Raw genomic sequence first — 14584 nt, 5'->3', positions numbered from 1 at the left:
CTGCGACATTGCAGGAGGCGTCCCGGGGGCCGGGCGACGTGCACCCAGCGGGTCCCACCAGCTCCCTGGCGCGTGCGAAGCGGGAGCGCAGGCACGAGGCGAGGTGCGGCCGGTGGGGGGGGGACGGGGAGGGCCAGGCCGAGCGCAGGGAGGGCCGGGTAGTGCGAGCGAGGCGGTGCAGGGCGGCTGGCGGGCAGCAGCGGGCCAGGGGCTTGCTGCCAGCCCCGGGGCTTCTCCTGGCATCAGCTGGGCCGGGGCTGTTCGGCTGGGCCTGGTGGGGGCTGAGGGGGGGGCTCGGGAAGCACTGGGTGCCCCCCCCTTTTTTTCTCCCCCAGTCTGGCCCTCCCCAGCGCGTGAGCGGCACTGCTTGACTGTATGGCATTAAAATCATTGAGAAAAAAAATATTTATATATATTTATATATTAATGTCCCCCAAACCAGTGACGAATGTGGCTTCTTGCTGTGAAAGTGGCAGCAGAGGAAGGACACAGCGCCCCCCTCCACACAGGGCCTGGGGAGGGGATGTCCCCTCGCAGCGGGGATCACCCCGCCACTGCAGCCCTGACAGCTTTGGGGACAGTGTGGTGACAGAGATGGTGGTGCAGGAGGACGGAGGGGACAGGGAGGGGTCCCGATACAAATACCCCCGCCCTCCACCCCCATGGCCCTCAGTCCCAGCCACGAGGCACCCACCTGCATTCACACGCGGTGGCTGAGGCACGCAAGGGGCCACCACCACCGCTGCTGAGCCCGGGGATGTCCGGCCACCCCCTCACATCCTGCTGCACCCCCACACCGGCCCACCCCATAGGGCTGGGGACATGGGGACAACAGGCACGGTGCTGGCCCTGGGTGGGGGTCCACAGCCAGTGATGCTTGAGCTAGCACAGCTGAGGCACCCTTGGGTGCTGCAGGCTCTCACAGCACACCAGGGGACAAGTCTGGGCTTAGGGACTCCAGCCCTAGGTCACCCCCCCCAGGCACCCACCCTCCCCTGCCTCCATGCTGGCTCCAGGGGATGACAGCGGGGACCTCCCCATAGTACCGAGTCTCAGCGATGCTCCGAGGGACCTGTGGAGGCCCTGAGTGCTCTGTGGGTGTGTGGTTGGGGGGGGACACCTCATGCAGGGCGCCACAGGGACAGGGGGTGGGTGACACGTACACCCCCCAACAGCCATGAGGGTGACATGTGGCACGAGCTGTGCCTGCCATGGGGACCACTGACAGGGGTAGGGTGACACGGCCCCGGGCTCACCCTGTACCTCAGCACCTGAGTGTGGCCCCTTGCCCTCCCCAGTGCCACCATTTTAAGGGTTCACCTGTCAGGGCTGGGGAGGTGGGGGGAGGACACATGACACAGGGAGAGCCTGGCACCCATGGGTGCTGGACCCCAGTGCTATGGACAGGAGGCGGAAGAGTGCAGCCATGAGATGGAGTAAAAAGGGGGGAGAAACTGGGGGGGTGGAGGGGGCAGAGAAGGGGGTTGTACACCTACTGCACATCCAGGGGGCTGCTTTTTGGTCTCCGCAGCTGGGGGTGCGGATCCAGCCCCTGGGGTGGTGGGGAACAGGCCCTGCTCTGGGGCGGGGAAGGGTTGGAAAAACAAACTGGCCTGGTAGTGGGAGATACTGGCCTGGAACTGGGGGATTCTGCCCCCAAAGCTGGAAGATGCTGATGTGGGTTTGGGGAGGGGGGAGGGAGGAATCCCAGCCCCACCCCACCCCCCAGAGCCATGCGGGTTTGGGGGCTCCTGGCACGGCCCCCCCAGGTACATTCATCGCGGTGCCATGAGTGACTCCAGCCCCGGGGGGCCTGGACATTCGTGGTGGTGCGGCAGGGGTCGAGGAGGGGGGGGTCCTGCAACCAGGCCCCCCCTGTGCTCTCCTCCCTCCTCAGGCGGACTCCTGGCAGCTGCGCCCCGTTTAATTGCTGTTAATTAGGCGCTGGAGGGGGGGGGCACGAGGCAGGGAGGCTCCGCTCAGGTCCCCCCGGACCTGCAACACAGAAGTGAGGAGCGCTTTAGTGTGGGGATGCGACACAGGGGGTGGGGGGGGGTGGGGGACACAGGGGACACTGAGCCCAAAAGAGCCAGCACCAGGGGGGGCCGCTGCCAGAGCCCTGCTCGCCTGCTGCAGGCACCCGGCAAGTTTATTCCCAGGGTTGGTCCCCCCCCCTCGGCTGGCTCTTTGAAGCTATGGGGGGGGCCACAGAGATGGAGACAGCACAGGGGCAGCCGGACACACAGCGACACGGACAGACGGGCCCATGGCGGCAGTCCCAGCCCGGGGACGGGGGTCCCGTGCCGCTGGGCCGCTGGTGCCTGACGGTGACGAGGAGACGACGGGGGGACAGGCGGCGGGGGCTACACTCCCTGCTGTGCCGGGTCGTACCTTCCTCGGCGGATGTTCCTGGGGGTGGCGGGGGGAGAGGACAGGAGCGTCAGTGTCCCCCCCATGTCTCCCTTTCTCCATTTCATGTCCCCTCCTCTGCCACTGCCCCCTGACCCATGACACCCCCTGGTTCCACGGGCAGTGGCCATAGCCCTGTGCACATAGGGGTGCTGGTGCCCGAGGACACAGCGGGACGGGGCTGGGGGGAGCCCCCCCGGGACCCCGCACCTGGGGACAGATGGGCAGGACACAGCTGGGGTCAGGGTGACAGTGAGGTCCCGGTGCTGCATGCAGGCAGGGCCAGGGGGCAAAGGGGTATGGGGACAGGGGCACCAGGCATCCTCGCATCCCCAGCGGATGGCACCAGGGCCACCTTCCCCAGTGTCATGCTGGGAGATGAGGAGGAGAAGGATGAAGCATGCGGCATCTGCTTACTTAAATCCCCAGCCAGTCCCTCCTAGGACAATGGCAGCCACCAGCACGGCTCCAGCGATGGAGCCAATAATGATATTGGTGCCACTGGGACCTGGGCCAGGGAGAAGAGGACAGGGACACAGATCAGCAGGGACAGGGCCACAGGACACCCCAGGGACCCGGCTGTGCCCAGCTGAGGCACAGTCCTGGGATGGGTGGGGAGGGAGCTGGGGACACGGTGCGAGCCCCCACACAGCGCACACTGACCCTTGTATCGCTCCGTCTCGCCTGTGGGCTTTGGCTCGGGGATGGGGTCGTAGACACTGCAGTCCTTCCCCGTCCACTCGGGCTGGCAGATGCACTTGCCCTCATTGCTGCAGACCTGTGAGGGGGCAGCATCAGCACCGAGCAATGGCCCTGCGCACCCCTGTGAGCCCCCCCCGTCCTCACCCCATGGTCAAAACAGATCTTCCCATCCCAGCTGCCGGGACAGGAGCTGAAGTTAAAGGCTGTCACTGGAAGGCATTTATGGTCAAGACACAGCATGCTGGGCCCGCAGGGCGTCCCGTCCTCCACGTAGCTCAGGTCCGAGCCGTCCACCAGCTGCACGTGGCCGCCCCTGCGGGAGGGCAGCAAGTGGGTGATGCAGGGACCCCTGCGCCCCAGGGTGGCCCCAGCCCTGTGCCCGCGGTGGCACCCACCTGCAGTCCACATAGCGGTTTTGATGGAAGAAGGTCATAGTGGCAATCTCGCCGCTGAGCTCGCCCAGCCGGGGCGTGCCCGAGATGTTGGCGCAGAGGAGGAAGCCGCAGAGCACGTCCCTGCAAGGCACGGGGGGGGGCGATGGCACCAAGGGGGATGCGTGGCAGGTGGGAGGGCGTGGGTGGGGGGCTTGCTCACTGCTTGTTGCACTGCATCCAGCCCGAGCCCTCGCGCCCGCAGTTGCCCCTCTCGGTCCCCTCCACATTGAGCTTCTCATAGCAGAAACGCTCTGCTGAGCCTGGGAGAAAGCAGGTGTCACCCATTTGCCCCCGGTTGCCCACCCCCAGCAACTCCCCCGCTGCAGGGGACGGGGCGTGGGGCTCCTCTGAGCACCCTGGGGCTTTCTGCAAAGACATCGCCACCCCATGCTCCCTGATGGGCACGAGGTATGGGATGGGCAGGGCACTTACTGCGGCCCCACAGCGCGTTGCACTGCCGGTCTCGGGTTTTGCAGCGCCCACCATAGCATCGGCCCTGGGGAGCAGGGAGCGGTGTCACGGCATGACTGGCACCCGTGGGTGAGTGCCCAAGGAGGGGGCTTGGGCGGTGCAGGGTGGCAACCCCAGGTGCGTGTGCTTGGGGCACACGACCCCAGAAACACAGCCCCAGTTGCATGAGCACGGGGATGGCTTGCACGGCACAAGAACCCATGCACACAGAGGGTTTGCAGCGCACGGGGACCATGCCTGCGGGCACACATGCACAAGGAAGACTTATGTGACATAAGGGCCATCTCTGCTGATGCACACACATGGGAAAGCCTGCAGGGTATGGCGACCATGACTGCATGCACAGGGAAATTGCGTGGCAACGTGACCATGGCTGCAGGTGCACACACTGCTGTGCAGGCATGGACGACCCCAGGCACTGGGAGGGCTTGCATGGCCCAGGGACCAGAGCTGCAGTGGGGTCCTGCTCTCCCCAGTGCATGCACCCCATGCACTGCAGCTGCCAGCACCGATGCTGGAGCCCACAGGATGTGCCCGAGCCCCTGACTGCGTCCCACAGGGCAGACTCACCTGCTCGTTTTCGCAGAAGTAGCCATCCAGCTTGTGGAGGTTGGGGGGACACTGGAGGTGGGCAAAGAAGATGGGTGAGGCCATGAGCCCCCTTGAGGCCCCACAGCCCCTCTCTGTCCCTGCCAGCCCAAGTCCTCACCTGGCTCGAGTCCCCAGTGCAGGTCTCGGGGATATCACACTCGTTCACAGCCTCCCGGCAGGACACGCCACGCGGCTCATACTGCGCAGGGGAAGGCACACGCGTCGGCACAGAAACCCCCGCAGCCCCCAGGGACTTTGTGTGCCGCAGGACACAGTCCCCGCCACCTGCCCCGCACCTTGCAGCCCTTGCAGCACAGCCCGTCGCTGCACATGGCGTCGTGGGTCAGCGTGCACTTCTTGCAGCAGTTGCCTCCGCTCTTGGCGCATTCCTGCCGGGGCCGGCGGCAAGCATGTGAGCCTGCTGCCAGCCCTGCTGCTCACCACCGGCCCCGGGCCCCGCTCACCGCCAGCGAGCCGCAGTCGCACTCCTCGCCCGCCTCCACGAAGCCGTTGCCGCACTCCGGAGGGTCCAGGAGCTGCCAGGGAGAGAGACGGCTGAAGCTGGGGGCATGCGGCTGGTGCTGGGCACAGCACTCCCACCCCCAGAGCTCCCAGGGTGGGGTGAGCCCCCCGGCACCCCAAAAGGGCTCTGCACCCCCAGGGACAGCAGGACCTGCCAACCTCTCATTTTGCAGGTAATTGTGCACCTCAGTCAGTCAATTAAGAACCGGGGCTGAAGCCAGCACCATTACCTTGCGTGTCACAGGGCTGGGGCAGGCCATGAGCCTCAGGGGACCCCCTGACCCTCCCCAGCATTGCTCACCCCCATTTTGCACCCAGCCCGGTGCCGGGCCCACTACCTTCAGGGGCTTGTTGAAGAGGCAGCTGCCACCGCCGTCCTGCAGGAACTGGTTGTACTCGTCGATGCTGCAGCGGGAAAACTTCCGTGGGAGGTAGTACCTGCGGCGGGGGGATGCGGTGACCCTGGGGAACACCAGCCCCAGGCAGCATCTCCCCACCCCGGTGCTGCGGAGTGGGCTGCCCAAAGCCAACAGGTCCATGCAGGGACGCAGCCCCCTGAGGGGCACTCACCCCGTGTCCTCCATGATGCAGCCCAGCCACGCGTCGGGACACCGGCAGTCCCCTGCGAGGAGAGAGGAGAGGAGCTGCATCCCCTGGCAGCCCCCAGGGGTGGCACCCCGTGCCTCCCGCCCGGCGGGTACCTGCCGAGGTGCGGTGCTTGTTCCACATCATGCCCACGTTCTGCCCCAGCGTCTGTGCCAGCGTCACGGCCATAGCTGCCACGTTGCCATACTGCACGGGAGGGACAGCGGGGTCACGGGGGGGGGACCCCACGCCCAGCCCACCCGCCTGCTTTCCTCACCCACCTCGTTGACCCCCCCGCCGCGGCCAGGCGAGCAGATGCCCCCCACGAAGGCGGTGCCGCTGCGGCTGCTCTGAAACGTCCGTCCCCTGCAAGGGTGAGGGAGGAGGTGATGGGCAAAGTGGCTGCTGGCTCCCAGCCCCGGGGGAGGCGGCGTGGCCACGGCGCTCACGAGAAGAGGTGGACGGTGTCGCTCTGCTCCGGCATCGCCTCACGCCGGTACTTCATGAACTCGTTCAGCGTCTCCAGCGAGTCCTCCTCCATGCGGATCCGGTCCTCGGAGGCCCACGTCTCCATGGCCACCAGCACGATGCGGGTGTTCAGCTGCTCCTTGTAGATCTGCGAGGGCAAGAAGACGGCGCTAGGGACAAACCCGCAGGGGGCCAGGGACGAACCCGCTGGGGACAGCCCCGCGCTCACCATGTCGGCCAGGTTGACCACGGACTTGGCGAAGTTGCTGGTGAGGACCACAGACTTGCGGAGCTGCAGGAACTGGGGGGAGCAGAGGTGAGGAGGACTGCAGCCAGCCCATGCTGCCCGCTCTGCTCGGCTCCTCTCAGCCCGGTGCTTACCAGCTGATGGTCATTCACCACCGCCAGCTCGATGTACTTGGTCTCGCTGTGAACTGTGTGCTGGGCTCGTCGCACCTGCCAGTAGGAGCCAGGAGCTGAGCCACTCCCCACACCCCAGGGGGATGCATGGGGCAGGACTGGCCCCACGGAGCCTCTCGCTTTGAGGGAGAGTGCAGTGAATGAGATTTTTGAGCCCTGTTTTGTGGCTCGAGGTACATTTGGGAAGCACTGGCATCATCCTACTGACAGCTGGCAGGATGGACAGAGCCTGGCTGGGGCTGAGCAGCCCCATCCCCTGCCCGGTGTCCTCCATCCCATGCCCACAGCCCTGCCACCCTCACTTGCCTGCCGCCGCCGCCGCAGCTTGGGCAAACTGCCCGAGACGTAGTGGTCCAGTGCAGCAAAGAGGCAGCCTGGAGGGAAGGGAGACAGCTGGCGGTGTGCGGGATGAAGGCACTGCCCTGCGTGCTCGGGAACAGCAGGGGGCACAGACGCAGTGGCATGGATGCCAGCCCTCAGGAGCGTGGCGCTCACCTGGCTGGGCGCAGCTTGGAGTGCGCTGGATGACGTGTGGCCGAAGGTCCTGCGGTGGGGAGAGAAGCGTCACCAACACCCAACAGCCCCCGTTCTCCAGCTCCCCGCGTCCCCAAGGCCATGTCCCACAACACCCCTGAGCCACAGCCAGACCCTGCGATGGGGAAACTGAGGCAGGGGTGAGCTCACCTGCTCGTGCTCAGCACCCGCCTGGGGTTCAATCAGGTACGTGTCCCTGCCATCCGAGAAGACACCGCTGCAAAGGAAGCCCAGAGGTGTAAGAGGATGCTGGCGGGGTGTAGCAACCACTCAAAACATCCGTTTTGACCCAAATTGTGGACTTGGGGTACTCACTGCAGGCCCTGGCAGCTGGAGAGCGCGGCGAAGGAACGGGGCCGGCCGCGGACCCGGCCCTGGTAGTAGCAGTGCTCCCCAGCACCCTGTGAGAGCCAGGAGAGGCCACTGAACCTGTGGGGCCAGCACTGCCTCTGCGGTGTGGTGAGCTCCACACGACAGGCAGGGCCAGCACCAGCCACCCGAGGAGCTATTTCTGGAAATCCCATTTGTCTTTTTCACACTGCCTCTGCTGGAGCCGTGCTGCTCCCTGCAGCCACCAGTCCCGCTTGGACCCCCCCATGGCAGCTATGGCACCGCCGGGCCCCATCCTGCCCATCGCAGGTGGCTACACCCATCGCTGGTGTCCCCTGGGGTTCACTGCCTTCCTGGCCCAGCACCCAAACAGGCACCAGCACGGTCCCGGAGCAAGGCTGTGAGCACAGCAATGTGCTGAACCGTGCCAGGGGCAAACGGGGAGCCCTTTGCAGCAGTGCCCATGGTATGCGTGTCCCTGTGTCATCTGCTGAGGCAGTGCCCAGACACCTGGTGCTGGGCACAGAGGCTCCACGAGGAGCCACCCATGGCCATCATCCACGAACCGAGGGCTGCAGCGGGCAGGAGATCGGTGCTCACAGCCCGGCATGGAACTGTGGGCCCTGTGGTGCTGCTTGGCACAGCGTGGCATGGTGCTTACTGTGCTGTGGCTGCTGTTCTTGCCCGTGCCGACGTGCCGCTCCACGTAGTGTGAGGCGAGGAGGTGGCTGCAGGGAAGAGCAGAGGGGTGAGAGGCCGTAGGGCAGCGAGCAGGAGGATGACGGAGATGGCTGTGCCCCTGCCCCATGCGCCCCCATCCTCTGGCATGCACCCATGTGCTGCCCCGTGCACCCAGCGTCACCTTGGTGCAGAAACCCTGTGGTCCAGGAAACCCAAGGCCTGCGGCCCCCCCACTATGGCACTGGCTCCTCTTATACCCCCTCTGCCTCCGGAGTGCAGCTCTGCCCACAGCCAGGCAGACTCAGGGCTTCGTTACTGGAGCTGGGAGAGCTCCAAGCGACTCCATCAAATATTAAGGACGCCTGTGCCAGCACGCCGAGCGGCACATGCTGTGCCAGGCTCCAAGTGGCCACAGTGGGGACATCTACTGTCCCCTTTCCCCAAGTGCCAGTGGGCACCAAGATGCCACCGCTTCTGCACCCCATCCCTCTTGTGGGGGCAGTGGCAGTCCCACAGCAGTCCATTCCCACCCCCCAGGACACTTACTGGTTGAGCTCGAGGTCGAGGGTGAAGGCTGAGCCGAAGGCACGCACCACGAAGCTCACCTGTGCCAGGTGCACCCCCTGCAAGAGAGTAGCAGCAGTGAGGCATGGACGGCTCCGTGCGTCCAGTGCTGGGAGAAATCCCATTGGAATCGCGAAAAATCACAGCCAGGTCTGAGCAGAGCAGAGTGTTTGCATGGCAGTGTGGGAATGAGGAGCAGCTGATGTGCCCGCTGCCACCCCAAGCCAGGATCTGGCCTTAAACCTGTCACGGATCTGGTGTCACACCAAGGAGCGTGGCAGACTTTTTGGCTCCTCGGTCCCACAGCAGCTGGGCTGGCACAGGAATGCCTCTGGCTGACATTGCCATCATGTGTTGCACGTTGCAAACCCTGCCGTGAGATCACCAGCAGCTCCTGAACCCCCCAGGCCAGGCAAGGACCGCACGCCGCGATGCAGCACGGCATCACTCCGACAGCCCCGCTCACAGTGCCCCAAAAGCCTGCGCCCATGGGTGCCCGGCACCGAGCCCTGCCCTGATAAAGGGTGCAGGCACCAAAAGCAGCCAAGGCTCCCACCTGGAGCTGATGAAGGCTTTTCTGATTTTTACCTAAAGAAAAAATAATAATCATCAGACCTCAATCATGTGATCTCTGAAGGTGTTCTTTCAATTAAAGAAAAAAAAAAAAGGAAATGAAAGGAAATCATTTTTTCACCCCAAACTTCACTAGCTGTGACCCAAGCTGCCCGTGGTCTCAGTGCTGGGAGCATCCCGGAGCAGCAGCGCTGGGGACCGGCGCGTCACCGAGCAGCATTTCGGTGGAAGCCACTGCTGCTCCCGCAGCCCGGCCGGACATCGCCAAACACACTCCGGGATGCCAAGGTGCCAAACTCCTCCGAGACAAACTCCTCCGAGCCGGTAACCAGACACCGGTGGCTGTGGGGGAGTCACCTTCGCCCTGCCCGGGGCTGCCAGAGCTCAGCCCCCAGCCCTGGCAGGGCTGCAGCAGCCCAGGCTCAGCGTGTGGAGCTGGCGCTTCACCCGCCCTGCAGCGCCCGCTGCTCGTGACCTAATTCCTGCGAGCGGCAGTGTGCCGGAGGCGGGAGCCGCGCTCTGCAGCGCCCGGCTGAGACCTGGCAAACTCCTCGCGTGGGTGAGGGGCTGCCCGGTGGCTCCTCACCTCCAGCCCACACCGTGCCCCAAAGCACCCTCGCCTCTGACACGCTGCTGTCACTCGCTGTCCCCGTGTGTCCCACAGGAGACAACGCTCGCCCCGGCTGCCACGGTCCCGAGCCACCCACCAGCCCCTGGGGGAAGCCACAGCAAGGAGAAGCCAAATCATCAGGACACACTTCTCCCATGTCTTTTTGGGGTGAAAGCCCCTGTTATCTGCTTTGCTGAACCAAAAAGCTGTGACTGCAGCATGGGTCAGGGGCACAGTGCCAAAACCAGCAGGGACAGCTGCTCCTTGGCCACCGATGGGCGTCCCTGCACCGCCAGGCGCATGGGCAGCAGCATCGGCACCGTGTCCTGCCCAGGGTGCGGGAGAGAAGCAGCCAGGTGTTAAGCTGGAAGCCAAAATCGAAGTGCTGGATGATGGTCCCGGCACCTCCAGCTCTGTGGAGGGAAGGTGATGCCCCCTTTGGGGCTGGCAGACCTGATGTGGGGTCCCCCCGTTGTCTCCCAACCCTTCCCCACCGAGGGGGTCTCCGGGCTGCAGGGGCCATGCCCAGGGCACCCCATCCTCAGGCTGCTGGCAGAGCCCTGCCAGGTGCTGCACCAAGGGCACCCGGAGCAGGAGCCACCCACCAGGTGCCAGCCATCCACGGGCACAGCTCAGCACAGGGTGACAGGGATATGGGATGGCCCCACTGGCCCCTTTGCCACCACCAAGCAGCCACACAGCGTCCCCAGAGCTGGTCCTGGGAGGGGACGTCCCAGCCGTGGATGACATTGAACCGAGACTGTGTCCTTCAGTGGGCCAAGCAGTGCAGCTGGGAGCAGCGTGCGGGGGCTCTGCTGGGACCCACGGCAGCACCCGACCCTGTCCCCTGGGGCCTGCGGCCGCACCGCCTGCCCCACGGCAGCGCTTCCTCATGCCTCTGCTTAATGCCTCCCAAAAAACCACCAGCACCGGCAGTGCTGCAGCCATCCCCTGGTGATTCTTCCCCCCCCTCCATAACATCCTCGCCGTTAGGAGGTTTTACTTAATGCCAAGCTTAAATCACCTTCGCTGCAATTTAAGCCCATTATTTCTCCTTTTATCCAGCAAGGATGTGGGGAATCGATTATTGCTGGTCTCTGCGGCTGCCGCCTCTTTGAAAGCTTCCCCCCGCGCGATGGGCTCTCACCGGCTCCCCGAAATGCAGCCATCCCCTGGCTCCAGGCAAAGCGGCCGTACCAGCGCGTGACCGCCTGCCTGGCGTGGTTTGGGGCTGGCAGGATGAGGGTCGATGGCCGGCATGGCCGTGCCGCGGGGCCACGGCTCCAATTTGGGGCCACAGCTCCTGTTTGGGGCCACGGCTCTAGCTTCGAGCGCCGAGCAGTGAGCCCATCCATTATGCATGAGCCCTGCCAGCGTGCTGCCCTTCAATCTCTCCTAACGCCCGCACGCGCACCTCCGGTACCGAGGTTTAATGGAAGCCATCAGGGCCTCGCCGGCCGGGGGGGGAAAGGCAGCAGTGGCACAGCCATCGGGCCGCTCGTGGCTGTGTGAGGCTGTGCCCGACCGTGAGGGCAGCAGGAGCCACCGCAGGCCCCGGTACGGCGGGAGCAACCCTCGCGCCCGGGGGGCCCCCAGCCCCAGCCTGAAAGAGAGCGGAGGGGGGATGCGGTTCACTTACAGGGCCTCCTCCTCCTCCTCTAGGCTCATTCCTGACCCTGGTGTCCAGCTGATGCTTCTGGACTTCTCCTCCTGAGCTCTGCCCCACTAACCTGCTGGGGTGGGTGATTTCGGAAACAACCCGCCCGTCCTGCCATCCGGCCCGCGGGAGCCTCCGCTGCGGAGCGCCGGCGTGCGCGGCGGGACCTGCGGGCGAGGAGAGGGTCGGTGGGGGGGGGGGACACGGGTGGGCTGCCGGGGGGACACGTCCTGGGGGGGGGACCCGAGGCTGGGCTGTGTCCCGGCAGGGACGTGTCCCCGAGGGACAGGGGGCTGGTGTGGGGCCGTGTCCCGGGGTGGGGGACCCGAGCATGGCGCTGTGCCCGGGAGAGGACACCGAGGGTGCCAGGTACACGGCGGGGATGCTCCGGGGGCCGTGGGGAGGGCGGCCCGTGCCGGCGGGGACACCCAGGGGACACGGGACTGGGAGAGCGACGGGTCCCGGAGGGGACAGGGAGGGGGACACCGGGAACGGCTCCGCAGCCGGAGCAACGCGGCCGGGGGCCACCTCCCGGGGGGTCACCGGGGTGGGGGGGGGAAGGACACGAACGGGGCCCGTCCCGGGGGCTCCCCCCGCGATCAACCGGGCCCGGGGGAGGGTCGGGGTCCGCCGGGGGCAGCGGGGGCCGGGGGCGGTGGGGCCGGGGCCCCTCCCGCGCGGCTGCGGGGCGGCGCTGCGGAGAAATGTGTCGATGCAGCAAAAAAGCCCGCAGCGGCGGCGGGGCCGGGAGCGGGACCGGGAGCGGGACCGGGAGCGGCACCTACCTGCCCGCGGCGTGAGCGAGAGGAGCGCGGCCAGCAGCCAGCTCCGCAGCGGGCTCATGGCTCCCTCATAATCCGCCCGCGGCGCTCCGGGCTCTGCCGCGCCGGGCGGCCCCGCGGCACCGGGCTCCCTCCGGCCCCTCCTCCGCCCGGGCCGGGCATGGGCGGCGGCGGCGGCGGCGGGGCCGAGCGGGGCCGAGCGGGGCCGAGGGAGCGGCCGCGGCCCCGTGCGCGCCGCCCCCGCCACCTGCACGCGCACTGCACCGGGCCCCGCCGCTCCCGCCCCCGCCGGCACCGGCGCCGGCACCGGCACCGGCAGGGCCCGCCCCGGGCCCGCCCCGCCGCGCCCCGCCCCCGCCCCCCGCCTGCCGCAGCGCCGCGGCCCCCCCCCGGCATTGCAGAGCGGGACCGGGCGGCACCGGAGCCCCCGCCGGTAGCGAAGGGGAGCCGGGACCGCAGCCACGGCCGCCCTTACGGCCCCCCTGGAAGCCCCCAGTCGGTACCGACCCCTCCCCAGTCGGTACCGGAGACCCCAGTCGGTGCCAGCCCCCCCCGCAGCCGGTACCAGGCGCCCCCCAGCCGGTACTGGAGCCCCCCCCGGTATCAAATCAGAGCCGGTACCGGAGCCCCGCCAGCCCTTACACCCCCCCGCAGCCGGTACCAAAGCCCCCAGTTGCCCCCAGTATCACCCCCCCAGCCTGTACCAGGCCCCCACCTCCAGCCGGTACAGGAGTCCCCAGCCGCTCCCACAGCCCCCACCAGTATCAAAACCAAGCTGGTACCAGAGCCCTGCCACCCCTTACACCCCCCCCTAAAGCCGGTACTGAAGCCCCCAGTCGGTCCCAGCCCCCCATCGGTACCGGAGCTCCCACCCGTATCAAGTCCGAGCTCTGAGCCAGGGGGCCCGGGTCAGGATGGAGGTGCCTGGGGAACTGGGGCAACCCCAGGGTGCTGCCGGGGGGTGCTGACACCCGGGGGAGCTGTGGGGTCCCCACTCACACCCCAGCTGGCCCCAATCCCCCTGCACCAGCTGGGGACACGCAGGGAAGGTAACAGCACGCCCAGGGTGCTCCCGTGCTGCCCCCGTTCTGGGGAGTGCTGCAAGGCCCCGTTTCCAACCTGGACAAAAAGACCAATTGTTTTTTTGGAAAAAAACGATGAATTCCCTTTCATTCCGCAGCAGGACACAGCCGTGGGATCAAGGGTGCAGAAGAGCAGGGGAAGGTGACATAGCCTGGAGGGGGGGAGCAGATCCACAGGAGGGACATGGCACAGACACCGGCGGTGCGGGGGTCCCGGGGGGAGCAGGAGGGGTGTGGAGCTGCACAAGTGGGTCAGCGCAAAGCTTCCCGGGGAGCAGCCGCCGCCTCCTCTCCCCGGAGCATAGCAGAAAACAGCTCAGCTGCGGCTGGACCGAGGCAGAGGCTCATTTATAATAGAGCTGATGCCTCCCCCCCCACCTCGTCTGGCTGGCGGGGAAGGCCCTGGGGACCCCCACGGCAGCGCCAAGCCCAAGGAAACGTTTCCCCGCACGTGCTGGGGCTCAGCACATCCATGGGGCTGGGGGAGGTGGAAGTTCGTCGAGGATTTTGAGCAGGGACTCATGGTCAACAACTGTGCAAAAAGGGGACAGGAGCATTTAGCAGGGGAAGCGAAGGCATGGACACACCAAGGGGCACGGAGCAGGGATGGGAGAGGCGAATTGCCCCGGCCCTCCCCATTTCCTCTCCCTGATGCTTCACAGAGCCTTAACACATCGGGAAGGGTTGCCCATGAGGCTGGGAGCGGGCTCTGGGGACTTGCCATCACCTCCGATACCACCAAACCCAGAGCGTGCTGCCACATCCCACAAAGCCTTCCCCAGGCCCAAAGAGCAGGGTGGCAGCAGGAGGGAGGGCCGTGGGTGCAGTGACAAGGGGGACAAGAGCTGCACAGGAGGGGTCTGGGCCAGCTGATGCCAGCTGGGCACCTGCTGGAAGGCTTGGGCAGTCCTCAAGGGTGCACTGAGCAGCTCAGCTGCCCTCAAGAAGTGCCAGAGTTTGGCTGTTGCACCAGGGAGGGTTTAGCTTCAGAAGGACGGCTGAAGTCCCCAGTGCAGCCTCCTGCCCAAAGCAGGGCTGTCATCCACCTCCAGGCAATACTCAGGCAGGGGGGAATTTCCAAGGCCAGACAGCCCCCCCAGTGCCCCAGGACTGTCCCACCCTCCTGGGCAGGGAGCTTTTCCTTTTCATAACCTGCACCCAAGCTCAGA

At 66.4% G+C, this 14584-nt stretch overlaps 1 protein-coding gene across 3 annotated transcripts; it reads right to left on the bottom strand.

The window, feature by feature from the left end:
* ADAM11 (ADAM metallopeptidase domain 11) lies at positions 1-12595 on the bottom strand. 3 transcript variants are annotated; one of them, XM_084300970.1, is made up of 27 exons: positions 12337-12595; positions 11534-11718; positions 8694-8770; positions 8128-8194; positions 7452-7537; positions 7287-7353; positions 7098-7146; positions 6909-6976; positions 6564-6638; positions 6412-6483; positions 6164-6330; positions 5996-6080; positions 5831-5921; positions 5700-5751; positions 5468-5567; positions 5072-5143; positions 4904-4996; positions 4726-4806; positions 4587-4637; positions 3978-4041; positions 3706-3805; positions 3507-3626; positions 3256-3424; positions 3073-3187; positions 2827-2917; positions 2097-2409; positions 1-1995 (listed from the first exon to the last, which is right to left on the bottom strand). In XM_084300970.1, exons 1-26 carry the CDS (start codon positions 12392-12394, stop codon positions 2364-2366), a joined length of 2301 nt encoding a protein of 766 aa, XP_084157096.1. In that variant the 5' UTR covers positions 12395-12595; the 3' UTR covers positions 1-1995; positions 2097-2363. The 3 variants fall into 3 exon arrangements, with proteins under 3 accessions (XP_084157096.1, XP_084157097.1, XP_084157098.1); XM_084300971.1 differs by having other exon boundaries at positions 2392-2409; XM_084300972.1 differs by having other exon boundaries at positions 11625-11718.
* Positions 12596-14584: the final 1989 nt, after the last annotated feature.

The sequence above is a fragment of the Netta rufina genome (assembly GCF_964035555.1).
Source record: "Netta rufina genome assembly, chromosome: 24".
NCBI lineage: Eukaryota > Metazoa > Chordata > Aves > Anseriformes > Anatidae > Netta > Netta rufina.
This window is presented reverse-complemented; position numbering and strand designations above follow the sequence as displayed.

Excerpts from the sequence above, each read along its gene's own strand:
- ADAM11 (XM_084300970.1), bottom strand. The coding sequence starts at position 12,394 with ATGAGCCCGCTGCGGAGCTGGCTGCTGGCCGCGCTCCTCTCGCTCACG. Across the intron at positions 7,147-7,286 it reads CGGGTGCTGAGCACGAGCAG|GACCTTCGGCCACACGTCAT; the intron begins GTGAGCTCACCC and ends TCCCCACCGCAG. Across the intron at positions 3,806-3,977 it reads CAACGCGCTGTGGGGCCGCA|GCTCAGCAGAGCGTTTCTGC; the intron begins GTAAGTGCCCTG and ends GCTTTCTCCCAG.